The 16024-nt window shown below is 43.3% G+C and overlaps 1 protein-coding gene across 1 annotated transcript; it reads right to left on the bottom strand.

The window, feature by feature from the left end:
* Positions 1-114: 114 nt before the first annotated feature.
* CCZ1 (CCZ1 homolog, vacuolar protein trafficking and biogenesis associated) lies at positions 115-15989 on the bottom strand. The gene is made up of 15 exons (XM_065923794.1): positions 15802-15989; positions 14749-14846; positions 14562-14655; positions 14141-14218; positions 13093-13140; positions 12435-12518; positions 10851-11026; positions 9484-9565; positions 7281-7342; positions 6865-6976; positions 3368-3401; positions 2598-2715; positions 1654-1812; positions 1264-1391; positions 115-463 (listed from the first exon to the last, which is right to left on the bottom strand). The coding sequence occupies exons 1-15, from the start codon at positions 15913-15915 to the stop codon at positions 408-410; spliced, it is 1443 nt and encodes a 480-aa protein (XP_065779866.1). The 5' UTR covers positions 15916-15989; the 3' UTR covers positions 115-407.
* Positions 15990-16024: the final 35 nt, after the last annotated feature.

Below are 16024 nucleotides of genomic sequence, written 5' to 3' on the forward strand. Positions count from 1 at the left end.
AAAGTCCAGATCTACCTGTCATCCCCCAAGCAAACGGGCTGACTCACCTCTTCCTCCCCTTCAAAGTTCCCTGGTCTAGAAACCAGCAACCAGAGACTCAAGGCAAGACCAGGATTTTTACAAACTTTTTAACAATTTATTAGTCTTATTTTCCAGTAAAATATTCACATAATGTCAAAAGAATGGAATGACAGAGATGTAGCCGACTACCTTTAATTCCACATAAATATTTAAAATCTAAAAACCTCAAGAATCATCAGACTAAGTAGAAATTTGACTCTTCAGAGCAAGTATTGCTTTACTATTGTCATTAACCCAGTCAATAATATGACTGATAACCAGCCGTGGGAAACAGCATGCCTGCCGAGTTGTTTTTTTTAAAGATATTTCACAGAGCCCTTGTCAAGTCAGTCCAGGAAGAATATGTTATTGAATTGCGTTGCACAAAGCTTCTTGACCTCTTCTGCAAAAAGAACACAAAACAGGGACAGAAATTCTCACTTAAGAGGTTATAGGATATGTATCAGTACCTTATTCTGATAATTCTCTGGGAATAAAAGTTGGACATAAATAAAGGTCTTCATCGAATTTGACCTTAAATCTTAGAAGCCTTAATATGTTCTTAAATCGAGAGAAAGAAAGAAAGGCCTGACACACAGGAGACTTTAACACTATTTAACATCTCTTCTTTAGGCCTGAGAGAGCTCAAGCCCAAAGTGCTTGAGACAACCACGAGTTGGGGGTTTGGAGTACAACTTCTAAAATCTTGAGGAATCTGACAAGCACACAAAAACTCTAGCAGCAGCCCTGAATTGAGGACTAGGAGCTCCACAGTGGCATCCTTCTTTGGACGTTAAACTCAATTCCCATTTTCAATGAGCCGTGTGTTAACTGTCATTCCTAATGCATCAACTATTAATCCCAACCACTAGGCCGCCAGGGATCTCCCAAAATGCACATTTTTATACATGGTGTATAAAGCCACAGGATTTTTTTTTTTCCTTCAGCATTAGAGAAAATAATTTTCTTCTGGCCTGTATCAAGTTTCCCAAGAAACAGGCAAGTTTTTCACATACTGTTTCAAGGAACTAAGTTACTGAAAAAAGAGATCAAGTGATGGTTTCCTTTCAGCAACAGGGACCTCTGCTTAAGAATCTTAACAGTCATGTTTGCTCTATGTACATGCTCCATAGTACACTGAAAAGATAGGTTGTGAAGTATCAGTAGCATTAAAATTCTGCTCATACACCAAACCCTATTTACCATTGACTTCAATCAGGTTTGCATTTTTTTGATTCAAAATAACATACAGCTCCCTCTGGTCAGACTTCTTCCCAACAACCCAGTAATCACTCATGGCTTTCACGATGATTTCTTCATCCTCGTCCACTCTGCAAGACAGGAGTTTCAAGATGCAGTTGTTATTTTGTATGTCCAGCTGGACTGTGACAAACATTCTGAAATAAGGAATAGGAGATCTGAGCGACCTGAAAAGGTCGGGGAGTCCCCTGTGAGTGACCGGCCACTCCTGGGCTTGATGACATTCGCCCAAGAAGGCGGTCAGGCCCTCTGAAGGGGCCTGGGACCGTCTGGTTTTTGGAGCTGACGCTCATGAGAGAGTAGACACCTAACTGCAGAGGTGGGGAGCATTACCTTGTGAAATCGCTATTGATGTCACCCAGAATCTTCATCAGATCCGGATGGACAGATGTGAGTGACACGCTGGGTGTCTTCCTCATGTGAATTGTACTTTTTTCTGCTAAATTCATGTGGTTGAAGTAGATAAACTTAAACTGGGGTTCTTTTTCAGACCTGTGAATACATGTTATTCAGATGGTAACATTCTGAGAGAACAATTACACAGAAAAGATAGTTTCTGAAATATCATAGCATTACCCCAACCATACAGCCACAGTGTCAAAACCCTGCGTGTATAATGGCTCAGGTGGTGTTTCCAACGGCTAGGCCTTCAGTCAAGAATCTCAGTTAAGACATAACCTGCGGCAGTAACTTCTTGGATGTCTGTGACGTGTTCAACATGACTGAATTTCCCAGTGAGCTCAAATATGCGTTTTAAAAACCAAAAATATTTTAACTGTGATGACTTTCCTTCAAGTGCAGTGTTTTATAAATAGTAGTCATTCAGTTATTTGCCGACTAAAGAAATTAAACCCCTACTGACTCACGTCACAGCCAACTTCACTGGGAACACTTCTGCGCAAGAGGCAGAGTGTGTTCTGTCAGTGCAAAGCAAAACCCTGCTGATTACCACTGCTGGCATGGACATCACAGCCTGGGCAGGTCACATGGGGAGAGGTGCGCAAGGCCAAGAACACGGGTGAAGCTGGCACGCCTGACCCCACACGTTCACCCCGCCATCGGGGAGGGCAGGGGGGATGTGTTAACACCCAGACCCAGCCACCATCGTGGGGCAGAAAAACCCAGGAGCAGCTCCCCAGGAAGCCCTTCAGACAGGGCCAAACAGCACGTGTGTCATCTGGATTCAGGAAACACCATCCATGTTCTAAGTAAAAACCACCCTGATTCACCCAAAGCCAGTTAAATGCTTGAGAGCAACCAGGAAGCAGAGTACAAACCCAGATACTCTCTTGTTGATGTTAAATTGCTCACAGATGTCAGATGCCAGCACTGTGAGCTGGGGCCCCACAACGCTGTCCAGTCTTCGGCAGAAATCCAGTGTGGGCTGAATGGAGGCTACAAGTAATTCAAGAAATACCAGTGTCAGGGGGCCAGGGGTTAAAGAGCTCAATTCTCATTTCACTGTCTGAGCAACAATATGCCAACTACTGATCTGGAAAATAAAACAATGAAATGATCAGAGCCCTCTGCCCTCTGAAACAGAAGAGACACAGAGGGCTCAGAATTAGTTATATTTAAGATGAAACAGAGGCAAAGACTCATCGCCCTGTAAATGTGGACTGAAGCATGCCCTGCGGGGTTGTATACTGACTGGCTAGCCTCGGTAAAAGGAAGGTCAAATACTTATTTAACAAACACCACAATAGCACTCATGGGCCCGGTACCGTTGGTCCATACAAATGTTACCTCTTTTAATTCTAAAGCTCCTTTGAGATGGGTGCTCCCTGTGATCGCTTCATGGGCAAGAAGGCACAGAAGCAGCAAGCTGGGACTTTAATGATATTAGACGAGTTCGGGCCCGTTCAGGGTGGTATGGCCGTAGACAACTTTAATGATGTTAGAAACAGCTAGTGACGAGGGCAGAGGCCCCCGACAGACAACAGGTCTTAATTCGGCCTCTGTGTTGCTACGACAACATATTTATCATTCAGGAATGGAAGGGAGCAAAGTGTAAAGAGACAAGGCTTAGACACATGTGTGTACCCACCATCAATCATAAAGCACACAGCTGCGCTCATCGCCTAGGATGAAAAGAAACCAAGATTAGGAAATGGTACAAAAAAAGAGGACTAAAATAACCAAATGCAGTGGCCTTGTTTGAATCTTTTTTTAAACATATCAACTTTATAAAGACTTTCTTAAGTCAACTGAAGAACTCCAGATGGGGCTGGATATTAGATGATATTAAGGAAGTATTATTTATTTTGGTCAGGCATGATAATGGCAGGTGCTAATGTTAAAACAGATGCCCTTAGTAGTAGTTAGAGATGTAAAATGAACTATTTATGAGGGGAATGACAGGATGATTTAAAATGCTCTAACAAAAAAAATGTGTAGAGACGAGAGATATTATTAGCATATTATTAATTAAGCTCTGTGATACATACCTGGGTATTCATTATTCTAATCTATTTGTGTTTGATAATCTTCATTAATACAAGTCAAAAAAAAAACCCCAGCAAGTCAATGTCACCTGTCTCGCTTTTTTATTATAGCAAATACTGCAGTTATGATAGGAGTAAGTAATGGGAACTTATAGCAAGCCAGATCATAAATAAAACAGTCAAAAAATGTTTAAATTTATCAAAGCCGTATAATAGTGTTTAAAAAAAAAAAAAAGAAAAAAAAAGAAAGGTCAAAACAGAACATGCAGGCCTGGGACTTCCCTAGTGGTTCTGTGGTTATGAATCTGCCTTCCAATGCAGGGGACAGGTTCAATCCCTGGTCAGGGGACTAGGATTCCACGTGCCTGGGGGCAAATGACCCCATATGCTCTAGAGTCCGTGCTCTGCAACCAGAGAAGCCTGCATGCCACAACAAGAACTCAAGGCAGCCAAAAAAGAACATACAGGTTTGTGATCAAAGTGCAAAAGACTTCCTCCTCTGAGGCCTGCTCCCCCAGCAGCCACTGTGATCCTTCTAGATGACATGGCTACAGCACCATCACCTCTGGCTGTGACAGATGCGGCTCCTCTGCAGCCACCTCCCACCCGCCCACCCACCCCCGGTTTACGGCCACTCTAGCTCCTCCGCTGGATGCAGCTCACGCCTCGCGCCCCCGGTCACAGCCACTCTTTAATGAGGACATGAACCTCCCTGTGTCCCTGCACCTCTCCCCACCTCCCCTTCTCAGACTTGTTCAGCTTTAACTTTATGTTTACGTGGTCAAAGTTAAAGACATTTATGCTATTCTGTACCTGAATGGTAATTATTATTTGCCCATAAAGAGGCTGCAAACTGGGTGGCTTATAGGCCAGTTCCACCCAATATAGGTCTTTTTGTTTCAAGTCATTTTGACTCAGATGCCAACTAGTTTGCTACCAAAATCCCAACTTCCAGCCTCCCCCAGGCATCTAGCGACCTGGAACCACTGGTCCTCACTCTGGCCACCACCTGGTCTCCTTGGGACGTGGGCCACTCTGTGACACAGAGTCCCAAACCCCGATCCAGCTTGCCTCCCTTGTGTCTGCCATCGGACATTTGTGTGCCTGACCCTAGAGATTTATTTAAAGAAAAGAAAACAAAACAAAAAAAAATGGCCCTTTTAAAGTCTATTTAAAAAGTTGAAGAATTTCAAATACATTAAAAATGTACATAGAAAGGTACACACGCACCCCAAGGACCATCACCTTCTCAACAACCGTCAACTCATGGATTATCCTGCCCGATTCACCGCCCTGATCTACAATATTAATAATCTCTCTCCCCAGGGAAACCTCGTAATTGGAGAAGAATATAAAAAACAGTCAAATCTCCAGAGGGAAATTTTCCTAAGGGCAGAGACCAGATGGAGGAACGCTTATAAAAGACAATCTACTAAAACTTAGTAATTTAGTCTTTTATTACAGCTGTGAACACATATATTAAAAAATAAGCAAGACCTCAAATCAGTAACAACCTTCCATCTTAAGACCTTGGAAAAAAGAGGTGCAAACTAACTACAAAGCAAGCAGAAGGAAGGATATGATGACTGGAGCGGAAATAAACTGGGACAGAAAACAGAAAAGCCAGAGGAAAAAAATGAAACCAAAAGATGATCCTCTGAAAAAATCAACAAAACTGAAAAACCTTTAGACGGCCCATCTAGACCAAGGAGAGAAAAGACGCCCATGACTAGAAGGAATGAGAGGGGAGACTGCACTACTGACTTTACAAGACAACAGTACAAGCCTATGTACTTGTATTATGTACTAATATTATCTATTAATACTATGTACTAATATTAGCCTATGTAATATCATGAAGAAACTGGACAGCAGCAACTTGGACAACCTAAAATGGACAAATCCCTAAAAAGATACAACTACTAAAACTGACTCAGAGGAAAAGAAAATCAGAAAAGACCTATAATAAGTAAAAAGACTAATAATTTAAACACTCCCCAAAGACAAGTCCAGATGTAGGTGGCTTTACTGTGACCAAACATTTGAAGAATTCACACCTGTCCTTCAGAAAGCCTTCAAAAACAGGGTATCACCCTTATACCAAAACCAGACAAAAGAAGACTTCAAAACGAAAGAGAACAGACCAGCAACCCTCATGGCCCTGAGTTCACGCAGGTCAGCCGGGCCTCTGGGAGGTCTCTGGGAGGTCAGCTACAGATAGTCAACCATGAGGATGGTCAGTGGGGCCTGCATCCAGTCTCTGAACGTCAAGGCTTGGGTGAGCCTCCCTGGAAGGCAGCATGCCCTACGCTCTGTCAGCTGTCACTGCTGGGAGAAACAGGCGCTGTGCCATCTGCACGACTGTCCACAGAGGCCAGCTGGAAGCCTGCGCCTGGTCACAAGATCGAAGACCTGTGTGCCGCAACTAAGACACGACATAGCCAAATAAAAAAAAACCCAACCTAACATAAACATGGGGTTTCCCTGGTGGCTCAGCGGTAAAGAATCCGCCTGCAGTGCAGGAGACATGGGTTCAATCCCTGGGTCAGGAAGATCCCCTGGAGAAGGAAATGGCAACCCGCTCCAGCATTCTTGCCTGGGAAACCCCGTGGACAGAGGAGCCTGGCGGGCTGCAGTCCATGGGGTTGCCAAGAGTCAGAGACAAGTTAGCGACCACACAACATAAACTTACATCCTGACAAGACAGTATCCTGACGGAAACTCAGACTATCCTTGTGGAGTTAGCAAGCCCACAACTTTAAAATCAGAGCGGAGGCAGAACCCACTGGAGGGTGGGCAGGCACCAAACAACAGGTGACAGTGGCCTCGATGGCCTGACTTGTCCACCTGCAGGACTTGTGAGTCGTGGCCTCAGACAGTGACCCTCTCACAAGTCACGGACTGTTCCCTGGGGACTGAAAATAAACCTCTTGCTCCAGAAAGCACCCACTCCCAGTTCTACAATGATCAGAACTTGCGAGGACACAGTTCCAAGGATCACGTGAGAGGCCTGCACACCGACCGCTGTACCTGGTGGAAGCTGTGCCGGAAAGATCTACTTTAGCATCAATCCGTAACCCTGGAGTGAGACGACTGTTACCTTATAGACAATTAAGTGCAGCGCTTCGTAAGTGTCGTCTGTATTTACAAAAATTTTGGGGAATCTGCATTTTGCTTCTGGATCATTAAGGTTCAAGGGGCCAGTGAGAAATCTGAAAAGCAAGCACAGAGGTGAGTTGATTCAATTAGGCAGATATAAGCAGGAATATATAAACAGAGCATTCCTATAAAGGGTGGTAACACACACCCCCCCTTTTTTGGGAAGCTAGACACTACTTAAAAACACCACATCAGATAATAAAAAAAGAATAGTTTTAATTCATTGCAACCAAAAGGATTTCCTTTGCTGATTATTGTCAGCAAAGCAGCACAAAGGTAATTCAGTGTTTGTGATTTTATCTTTACCAGAAAAGATAATAAAATACAGTACTGTCTATCAGAGGGCAGAAGTCCTACCTTCCATAGTGTTGGAGGTTTCCTGGCATTTCTGCCCTTATTGGAGAATCCCTTCCCGCCAACTGTAAACAGATTTAATATTGACAAGTGACTTCTTAGATTTTCTATATTCAAGGCTTTGAGAAACAGCATTCATATCTACTGGTTGACTCCATGCCATGTATCTGTACCAATTTCCCATATTCATCCCCACCAAAAGAAAAAGGCGGGGGGGGGGGGGGGGGAGGATTACAGAGGTACAGAAAGAACTCACTGGTTTTAACCAGAATTTCACTGTACCCCAAGTTCCACATACAGACTTGACAGCAATAACCGAAGGCTGACGAGTGCTAGGCAATGACGTCAATTACTTAATTTCATCTTGTTTCACCCCTGTGGGGAATGCCCTCTCCCAATTTTCCAGAAGCAGAAACTGAAGTTTGAAGAAGTTCACCAATGCGCCCAGCTCCTGAGTGGCGGGGCCGGGTAGCAAACCCAAACCCGTCTGACCTCAAAGTCCCTGCCTTTGGTCATGACGCTATGCCTCCTTGTAGGTTTTTATTAATATCACATTCCTGGTTTCTTCTGCTGAAGATACACTATTTCAATACGTGTAGGATATGGAAAAAAAAAATCCAAATCTAACAGTCATGATAGCTAAAGTTAATTCTTCTAAAACTTTTTGATGTTCTTCTATATAAGAACATGTAAGCCTATGTAAGGTTTTAGCGTACAACTTGAAAGACCGAAAAACACCGTCATATCTGAGAGTGAGAACACACAGCGAACTCTCGTAGATGCAGCCTGCACCGAGAGACAAGGCCTTCCGTGTCCATGTTCCCGCTGCCCCGCTGCACGCTTCCGGTTTAGACGTCTGGCTCTTCAGGTGTTTAATAAAGTAGCAAGAGAGTTTTCAGCCGATACAACAGCACCGTCCCTCCACGGGAAAGTCTCCTGGAGGGGCCTTCCGAGGGTGTGGTTGAAAGCAGGTGTTTTAGCATCAAGTGGACCCAGAGACCAAGTCCTAGCTCTGTCGCCTACTAGCTGGGGGGCACTGGGTGAGCCATGGGAGCCCCTCACGCCTGGGTCTCCTCTCTGTAAGATGGAGGTGAGGTCCCCAGCTCTCAGGATGTCACGAGATAATGTAAGTTTTCTGGGTGTGCATTCTGTGTCTGGTGTACGGCACGTACTCCAGCAACGTGAGAAGGGAAGTCAGGGCAGGACTGGGGCCTTCTGAAAACCTTGAGATTTCTTATCTAAAAGGTATTTTCCTGTTATTTCAAGTCATGGTCTTAAAAAACAGAGCAAGTGTTTTTTACTTTACGTGTGTGCGCGCGTGCATGCACACGTGCACCCTTGGGTCAAAATGATAATTCCGTGGCTTATGAATACTTTACCTAATTAAAGCTAAAAACAGATGCTTTGGGGAAAGCACTGTGGTATTATTTACAGTTCTCTGCAGAAAAGTGGGAGAGTCAGTGCCAGAGTGGAAAAGCCAGGCAGGCAGCATAAAATCCACTCAGGACTATATCTCCTGTTTGTAGGTGCAAAGACCACTGTTTTGTCCAAGATCTCGGGCATTCTGAGAGCTCCCAGAACCCAACATAAAGATCCAATTTTCCCTTTTACACCTCTGCAACTGCAATTGAACAAAATGAAGAAAAGCTGACATACGTGGTTTTCCGTGCTTAAGTGACACAAGAGGTTTCTACATCTGTGGATTCCACATTAGCGGATTCCACCAACTGCAGGTTGAAAATAGTCAGGGAGGAAATGCTTGAAAGTTTCTAACAGCAAAACTTGAATTTGCCCCATGCCACACCTACTTAGGTAATATTTACATTGTATCGGGTTTTTCTTATTTTTTTGTATCAAGTATTATAAAAATCTAGAGCCCATTCAAAGTATAGGGGAGGATGTGCACGTGAGCAGCTTACATGCAAACACTAAGCCAGTTTCTTTCTTTTTGTTTGTTTTTTTTTAAGCCATTTTATACAAGGAACTTGAGCACATGTGGGTGTGGGTATCTGCAGGGATCCTGGGAGCACTTCCCTGTGGATACTGACAGTCAACTCCATCACTGAACATCACACCAATAGTGTAAACTATGGATTAGAACTGCCCCCGGACCATGTTCCTCCACTCCCCAAATCTGTGTGTGTGTGTGTGTGTCTATGGATCTATTTATCCATCTGTCTCTCTAGAGATTAGTACCCCATCATACCTCAGGTTCGATATGCCTTGGAAACAGAGATGTGGTGAGGTATTTGTATAAAATTCTCATGTCGTCTTGTTCTAATCCACTCCTGCAACATCAGAAAAGTACTGTGTTAAAAGCCTGGAACTGGTCTTCTGTCTTCCCATTGTTCTATGATTAAAAACCATCTTTCATTCTTTACGTGGGATTATCCGGGGAGCATCAGCAGCTGATAGCCACTCTGCTCCAGGTACCAGATTTCTGGGTTACGTGGTCACGCTTTCACCCACCATCCTGAATACACTGTACGCTGTGGACAGGGAACTTGGTCCTGTTATGTCTCAGAAATGTATGTGGGTTTTAATTCTCTCAATTTCAGTGTAGGCAAAAAGCAGGCAGAGAAAGAAACAAACTTTTGGGGAAACCATCCACTCTGAAAGGAGACAAGAATAAGTGGCATGTGGAATAGTGCAGAGAAACCAGCAGGAGTCCTTGGACTTGATCCAAAATCAGTTTTTCAGGTAAGGATGTAAACAGTGAGTCTCTATCTGGGTTGTTTTTTTTTTGCCTATTAAATTGAAATCTCAACTTGATAGAAACCAAGCCTCTGCGTGACACCCCCGAGGCTCGCGAGGCCCTCTCTTCTTTCCCAGGTAAGTTGTAGGTTATGTTAGAAGCCTGTCCTGGGTCACCAAGCACAAACTATGTGCCTGAAACACAAACCCAAAAACGGAATGCATCTGAGTGGGAAGGCCTTCAGCTGGCCCCGCCCCCAGGAACCTCAGCGGCTCACCCAGGGCAGACCCCTCTCGGCAGCAAATAGCTCAACCCCCCCACTCGGCTTGGGCCCCGCCCCAGGGCTCCGGCACATTCACACAGCTCTTCCCGGGTTTAGTCTTTGGTCATTGAGAACATCTAGTAACAGTTTATCTTTGCTTCTTGAGTAACAACATTTTCATCCAAGAAATTATGTTTTTGTCCCTATGAGACAAGACCCAAATAAACCTGAAGACAGCGGGTTAATTTCCTGGTTTATAGCACTTTTAACTTCTTGGATGTCTTTTAATACTAGCTTCTTTAAAAGAAACTATGAAAATCACATTTACTATGCTGGTTCTTTGAAGATGTTTTTGGAAAAATACAAAAATAAAAATAGGATTCTTAAACCGAACATTTTCTCCATCTTTCACGGAACCAATTTTAAACTCCCCTGCTTGGTAATTTTAAACAAAATTACCCTAATTTTGGTTTAAACAATCACTGCCTTATTTTGACAATATCTAAAAAGACGCTTCCCTCCCCACCCTACCCCCACCCCTGGCTGTATTTCCAGTTTGACAACCTATCAATCGAATCACTGCTATTTTTATGATCCTAAAGGAGGGAGTACCTACCAGATGAGTTGATCATTATAGAGAAAGGCAGTGTACTTGACTATACTCAGGCTTTCTTCCACTCTGTTAATAAAGGACTGGATTTTCAAATAAGTCATTTTATCCAATGGGAAGAAGCTGATCCCACCAAATATGTCAAGTAGATCGCAGGACTGCAAATGTAACGTTTGCAAATACTGCAGGAAAAAAAATAAGGCATAAAACTTACTAATAGCACATAGAAGCTAGTACTCTGGCAACTGAAAACAAAAGGCCTTAATTTGTGGTACAATTACATGCTAGCAAACAGCACACCTGCAAGACCAACATGGAGGTGAAACACAGGGAACTGGATACAGAATCAGTACCAATTTCAAAAAATTAAGTTCAAATGTGATTAGTGTTCTTTCAGCTTTGAGTTTTCTCTCTGTGAGGTGCTTAATTCCTTATTAGTGCTATTCAGATTAGACTGACCTCTGCACATGGTATTATGGACCATTTTATACTAAAATCACACTGGAAGGCCATGCAGTCAGTGATGATGGACAGGACAGGAATAAAGATGAGAACAGGAACCAGGGGACAGTCAGAGTCAATAATTACAGTCATTAAAGTGAAGAAACAAATAAGAAAAGTAATTCATAAAAACAAAATAATTCAAAAACAGACATTAAAGTAGTATAGGGAGAAAGATCAATTAAGACTCATTCCTCTAAGATAAACTGAATTTGACCAGGGATACTTCCCTCGTGGCTCAGACGGTAAAGAATCTGCCTGCAATGCAGGAGACTGGGGTTCAATCCCTGGGTTGGGAAGATCCCTGGAGAAGGGAATGGCTACCCACTCCAGTATTCTTGCCTGGAGAATTCCATGGACAAAGGAACCTGGTGGGCTACAGTCTGTGCGGTTACAAAGAGTTGGACATGACTGAGTGACTAACACTTTCACTTTTTTCAGGGTAAAATATGCAAAATTGACACTGAAGGAGGAGGAGAACAATGCAGGGGGGAAAAGATCACACTCATGACCACTAAGGGAAAAAAATCTGTGCCATAGTCGCAAACTTCACCATAAGTCAGTACAGATGACACCTGATCCAATGAACACAATTGATCCATGAGAATGTGCGATTTTGCTAATTAACCAATCCACCCCAAAGCAGCTTGCTTTGCTTTGGAGTAAGCCCACACTGATAGACACAGGTGGGTCAAGGATGAAGTCAGAAGAGATCTCCAAGGTGCTTTAAGGAGCTATGCACAACGGGCAGGAAGCTCTGATTTGAATGCAAACCTAGGGACTTCCCTCGCGATCCAGAGTTTGACTCTGGGTCTCCAATGCAGGGGGCATGGGTCTGATCCCTGGTCGGGTATCTAAGGTCCCATTTGCCATGTGGCAAAATAAATAAAAAATAAAGGTTAAAGCTGAAAAAAAAAAAAAATCCAAATCTAACCTGTTTTCTCACTGGTCTGATTCTGTCCCACTATGCCTGAGTCTCCACACCAACTCCAATTTTTAGGTTTGTTTGTATGTGAGAAGCAAACTTGTCTGTATTTCTCTAACAGTTTGGTAACTACCAAGATTACAAAGAAAATTCCAAATACTCACTCGATGGAAGAATTTCTCTAATCTTTCTTTTAGGAGCTTGACACCTCCATCTTCCATGGCTCTCAGAAATGTACCATTAAAAAGCTAATGGTGTAAAAGATAAAGAAAAAAAAATTTTTGTTCTTCAATTTCCCAATATAACAAGTTCTTCTTTTTCTTTTACATTAATTCTGCTTATCTCACCCTGCAATTCTTTTTGAATATAGAAAATATTTACATTAGAACGTCTGATTTATAAGTCACAAAACATCAAAACACTGTTAAGGGATACTGTAATTTTTGTAAAATCGCCCAATTGTTCTGGGCATTTTTAAAAAATCTGAACTCACATCTAAGTTTCACTTTATATAAATAATATTGCTAGACTTCTTAAATCATACAAATCTCTGCACTATCTGCTTTCCTTAAGAACATGGATTCTATCATTCACTGATGTAGATACACTCTTAGGACAAGTCGGGGAAGAGAAAAGGGCTCTGTATTGCATGAATCGGTGCAGGCACAAACCTCAATACTGCTTCACAGGCCCCATTATTTCCTCCCCATAACAAACATAGTCACCTTACAGTCATGTAAAGAGTTAAGAATTATTTTAAATGATTAAAATAAACTGGGGTAATTGGCTAGACTCTCAACCTAGAAGACATGCCGTGCTTACCTTGTACATGCTGTAGCATTGCTGGAGCACCGAACTATAAACCTTGTCCTGCAAACAGCACAGAAACACAGCACAGACCCCATTCGAGGGAAGACAAAAAATAATCAATTGCACAGTAAAGGTATAGTGACTCTTGGTAAAGCAATATAATGTTCATACACATGGCCCTATGATAGTTGTGTGCTGAAACTATCAACTTAAAGAGCATATTAAAAAGCAGAGACATTACTTTGCCGACAAAAGTCTGTCTAGTCAAAGCTATGGTTTTTCCAGTAGTCATGTGAGGACGTGCGAGTTGAACCACAAAGAAAGCTGAGAGCCAAAGAATTGGTACTTCTGAACCGTGGTGTTGAAGAAGACTCTTGAGAGTCCCTTGGACTGCAAGGAGATCCAACCAGTCCATCCTAAAGGAGATCAGTCCTGAATATTCATTGGAAGGACTGATGCTGAAACTGAAACTCCAATACTTTGGGCACGTGATGTGAAGAACTGGAAAAGACCCTGATGCTGGGAAAGATTGAGGGCAGGAGGAGAAGGGGATGACAGAGGATGAGATGGTTGGATAGCCATCACTGACTTGATGGACATGAGTTTGAGCAAGCTCTGGGAGTTGGTGATGGACAGGGAAGCCTGGTGTGCTGCAGTCCATGGACGGGGTCGCAAAGAGTCAGACATGACTGAGGAAGTGAATTGAACTGAAGCCTAGTTCGGCAATTCTCTCCAGTAATTCTTGGCTGGAAAATCCCACGGACAAAGAGCCTGGCGGGCTACAGTCCATGGAGTTGCAAAGAGTTGGACATGACTGAGCAAACAAGTCTAATTTTTAGGAGGGCTTTAAACACAGATGAATAGAGGAAGGCAGAGGCAAGAGATGGCACATATACATTTTTATAAGATTGTGCTAATGGAAACAAGCACAACATTCCCCTGTGCTAACCTTGAGGAACTTCTGCAAAAGTGACATAAGTTAAATCTTATGAACAAGTCAGTCACTCAAGATATTGACAATTCTTTTCCTAAAAATATGAAATAAAAAATGACCCATTACCAGCAACTCCTCCTCTTGGTATTCAACAACTGGTTTTCCATCTTTACTTTGCTTTTCAATGATAGGATTCCGAACAACCTACAAATTTTGATAAACTGAAATTACATAAGGAATCAATTATATGTGTTTTTAAATTTTCCCCTAACTTAAATAAACTTGAACACATCCCAACACCAAAACTTCTTAAAGGAGCCCCCAATAACAAATACACCAAATAGGAGTTTGATTTTTTTTTTTTAATTTTTTTTATTTTTTTTTATTAGTTGGAGGAGGAGTTTGATTTTTAAATTGCTACTGACTGTACTATAACTCTCCTCTGATGCAATGACCTAATTGAATGACTTCCCTGAATTCCTAACAGTAAAGATCACCCATAACTGTATAATACAAATTCAGAAAAGTGTACTGTATATGTAAATACCATGACCATCCAGAAATTTTCTTCTGGTTCGTTGAAGAACTGTCTGTTCTTCTGTGTATGTAAAGATTTTGCAGGTTTTGATGGACTAAAGGTCCTAAAAAGGGTAAAAGAATATGTTAGCAACAATCCCCCACTGGAAGTTTTAAGAATTCACTGAGCTCTGCAAAAGCACATTGAAAGGCATTACCTTGTAAACTGTACAATAGCTTCACATAATCCAACGTTTCTAATTTTTTCATTCTTTTCTACTTCATTTGGATAATAGAACAAAATTTTATTTTCCTCCTAAAGTATGAAGAGAGAGAATCACAACATTGACATAAAGCATTTTTTTCTGTCTACTTAGTGTCAACCTCTCATGCCATATGCGGCTAGCTGGCAAGACAAAACAAAGGCCCCTTTTAGAAAAACAATGATTATCTTCTCTTCACGGGGTAACAGATGCCCACCTGCATGAAAGGCAATTGTGGTATTTGGTAAGTCGTATGCCATCTGAACTAACATTAGACAACGATGCTGAAAACTCCATCTTTGGATTTCTTTCTCCAAGCTAATTTGTAATACATCAACGCTTGTAAGAAATAAGTGTGTGTGCACATGCACAGACACACACCTCCCCACAAATTAAACCCAGCAGGTTCACAAGCATTTGGACTGGCAGCCTTTAAAAGGACCGTGATTTCCTGCCAACAAAACTTGGCGCCGGACATCCTTTGAGGAAGTTACTGTCCCCACCTTAAAAAAGTAAAGATAAAAAATCAAAACAACAACAAAAAAAATCAAAACAAAACCATCCGCTCCCATCCGACTTAACTTATTAATTCGGAAAAAAAAACTTTCCGAAGATCCGCCAACCCTGCATTACAGGACTACCGTCTCCCACTCTTGTTCTACGCTTCTAGGCGGGGGACTTCCAGCAACAAAGACAAAAGCTCAACTTTAATCATCCAGGGTTGATGTCAAGAGAAGAGAGACTCCCAGCTGTGTGATTAACCCGACGAACCTTCACTCAATACACGGGCACTGATCTGGGACCTGCAACCAGACCCTGCCCGCGTTGTCTGGGCCCTGCCGCACACCCAGCACAAAACAGTCCGGTAACGGCCAATCGATAAGGGAGTTGACAAGCGACGACCCCAGGCGCGCCCCGCGGCTGCCCGGGCCGGACCCCATCCGGCAGCCCCTCTACCCGGGCCCTCTGCCGCCCACGGACGCCCGCGCGCGGCCCCGCTCCACTTACCTCTCCCTCGCGCGGCCCGAAGCGCGGGTTGTAGATGAAGAAGCTCAGCAGCGCCGGCGGGAACTGCTTCTCTTGGGCCGCTCCTGCTCCGGCCCCGGCCGCCGCTGCCGCCATCCCGGCCCGGCCCCCCAGCCTCGGGAGCCTCCCTCGGCCCGCCCAGAGACAGCTGCCGCCGGAAGACCGCACTTCCGCCTCGCTCACCGTCGCCCCGGAAGTGGTTTCC

The sequence above is a fragment of the Muntiacus reevesi genome, chromosome 2 (genome assembly GCF_963930625.1).
Source record: "Muntiacus reevesi chromosome 2, mMunRee1.1, whole genome shotgun sequence".
Classification (NCBI taxonomy): Eukaryota; Metazoa; Chordata; class Mammalia; order Artiodactyla; family Cervidae; genus Muntiacus; species Muntiacus reevesi.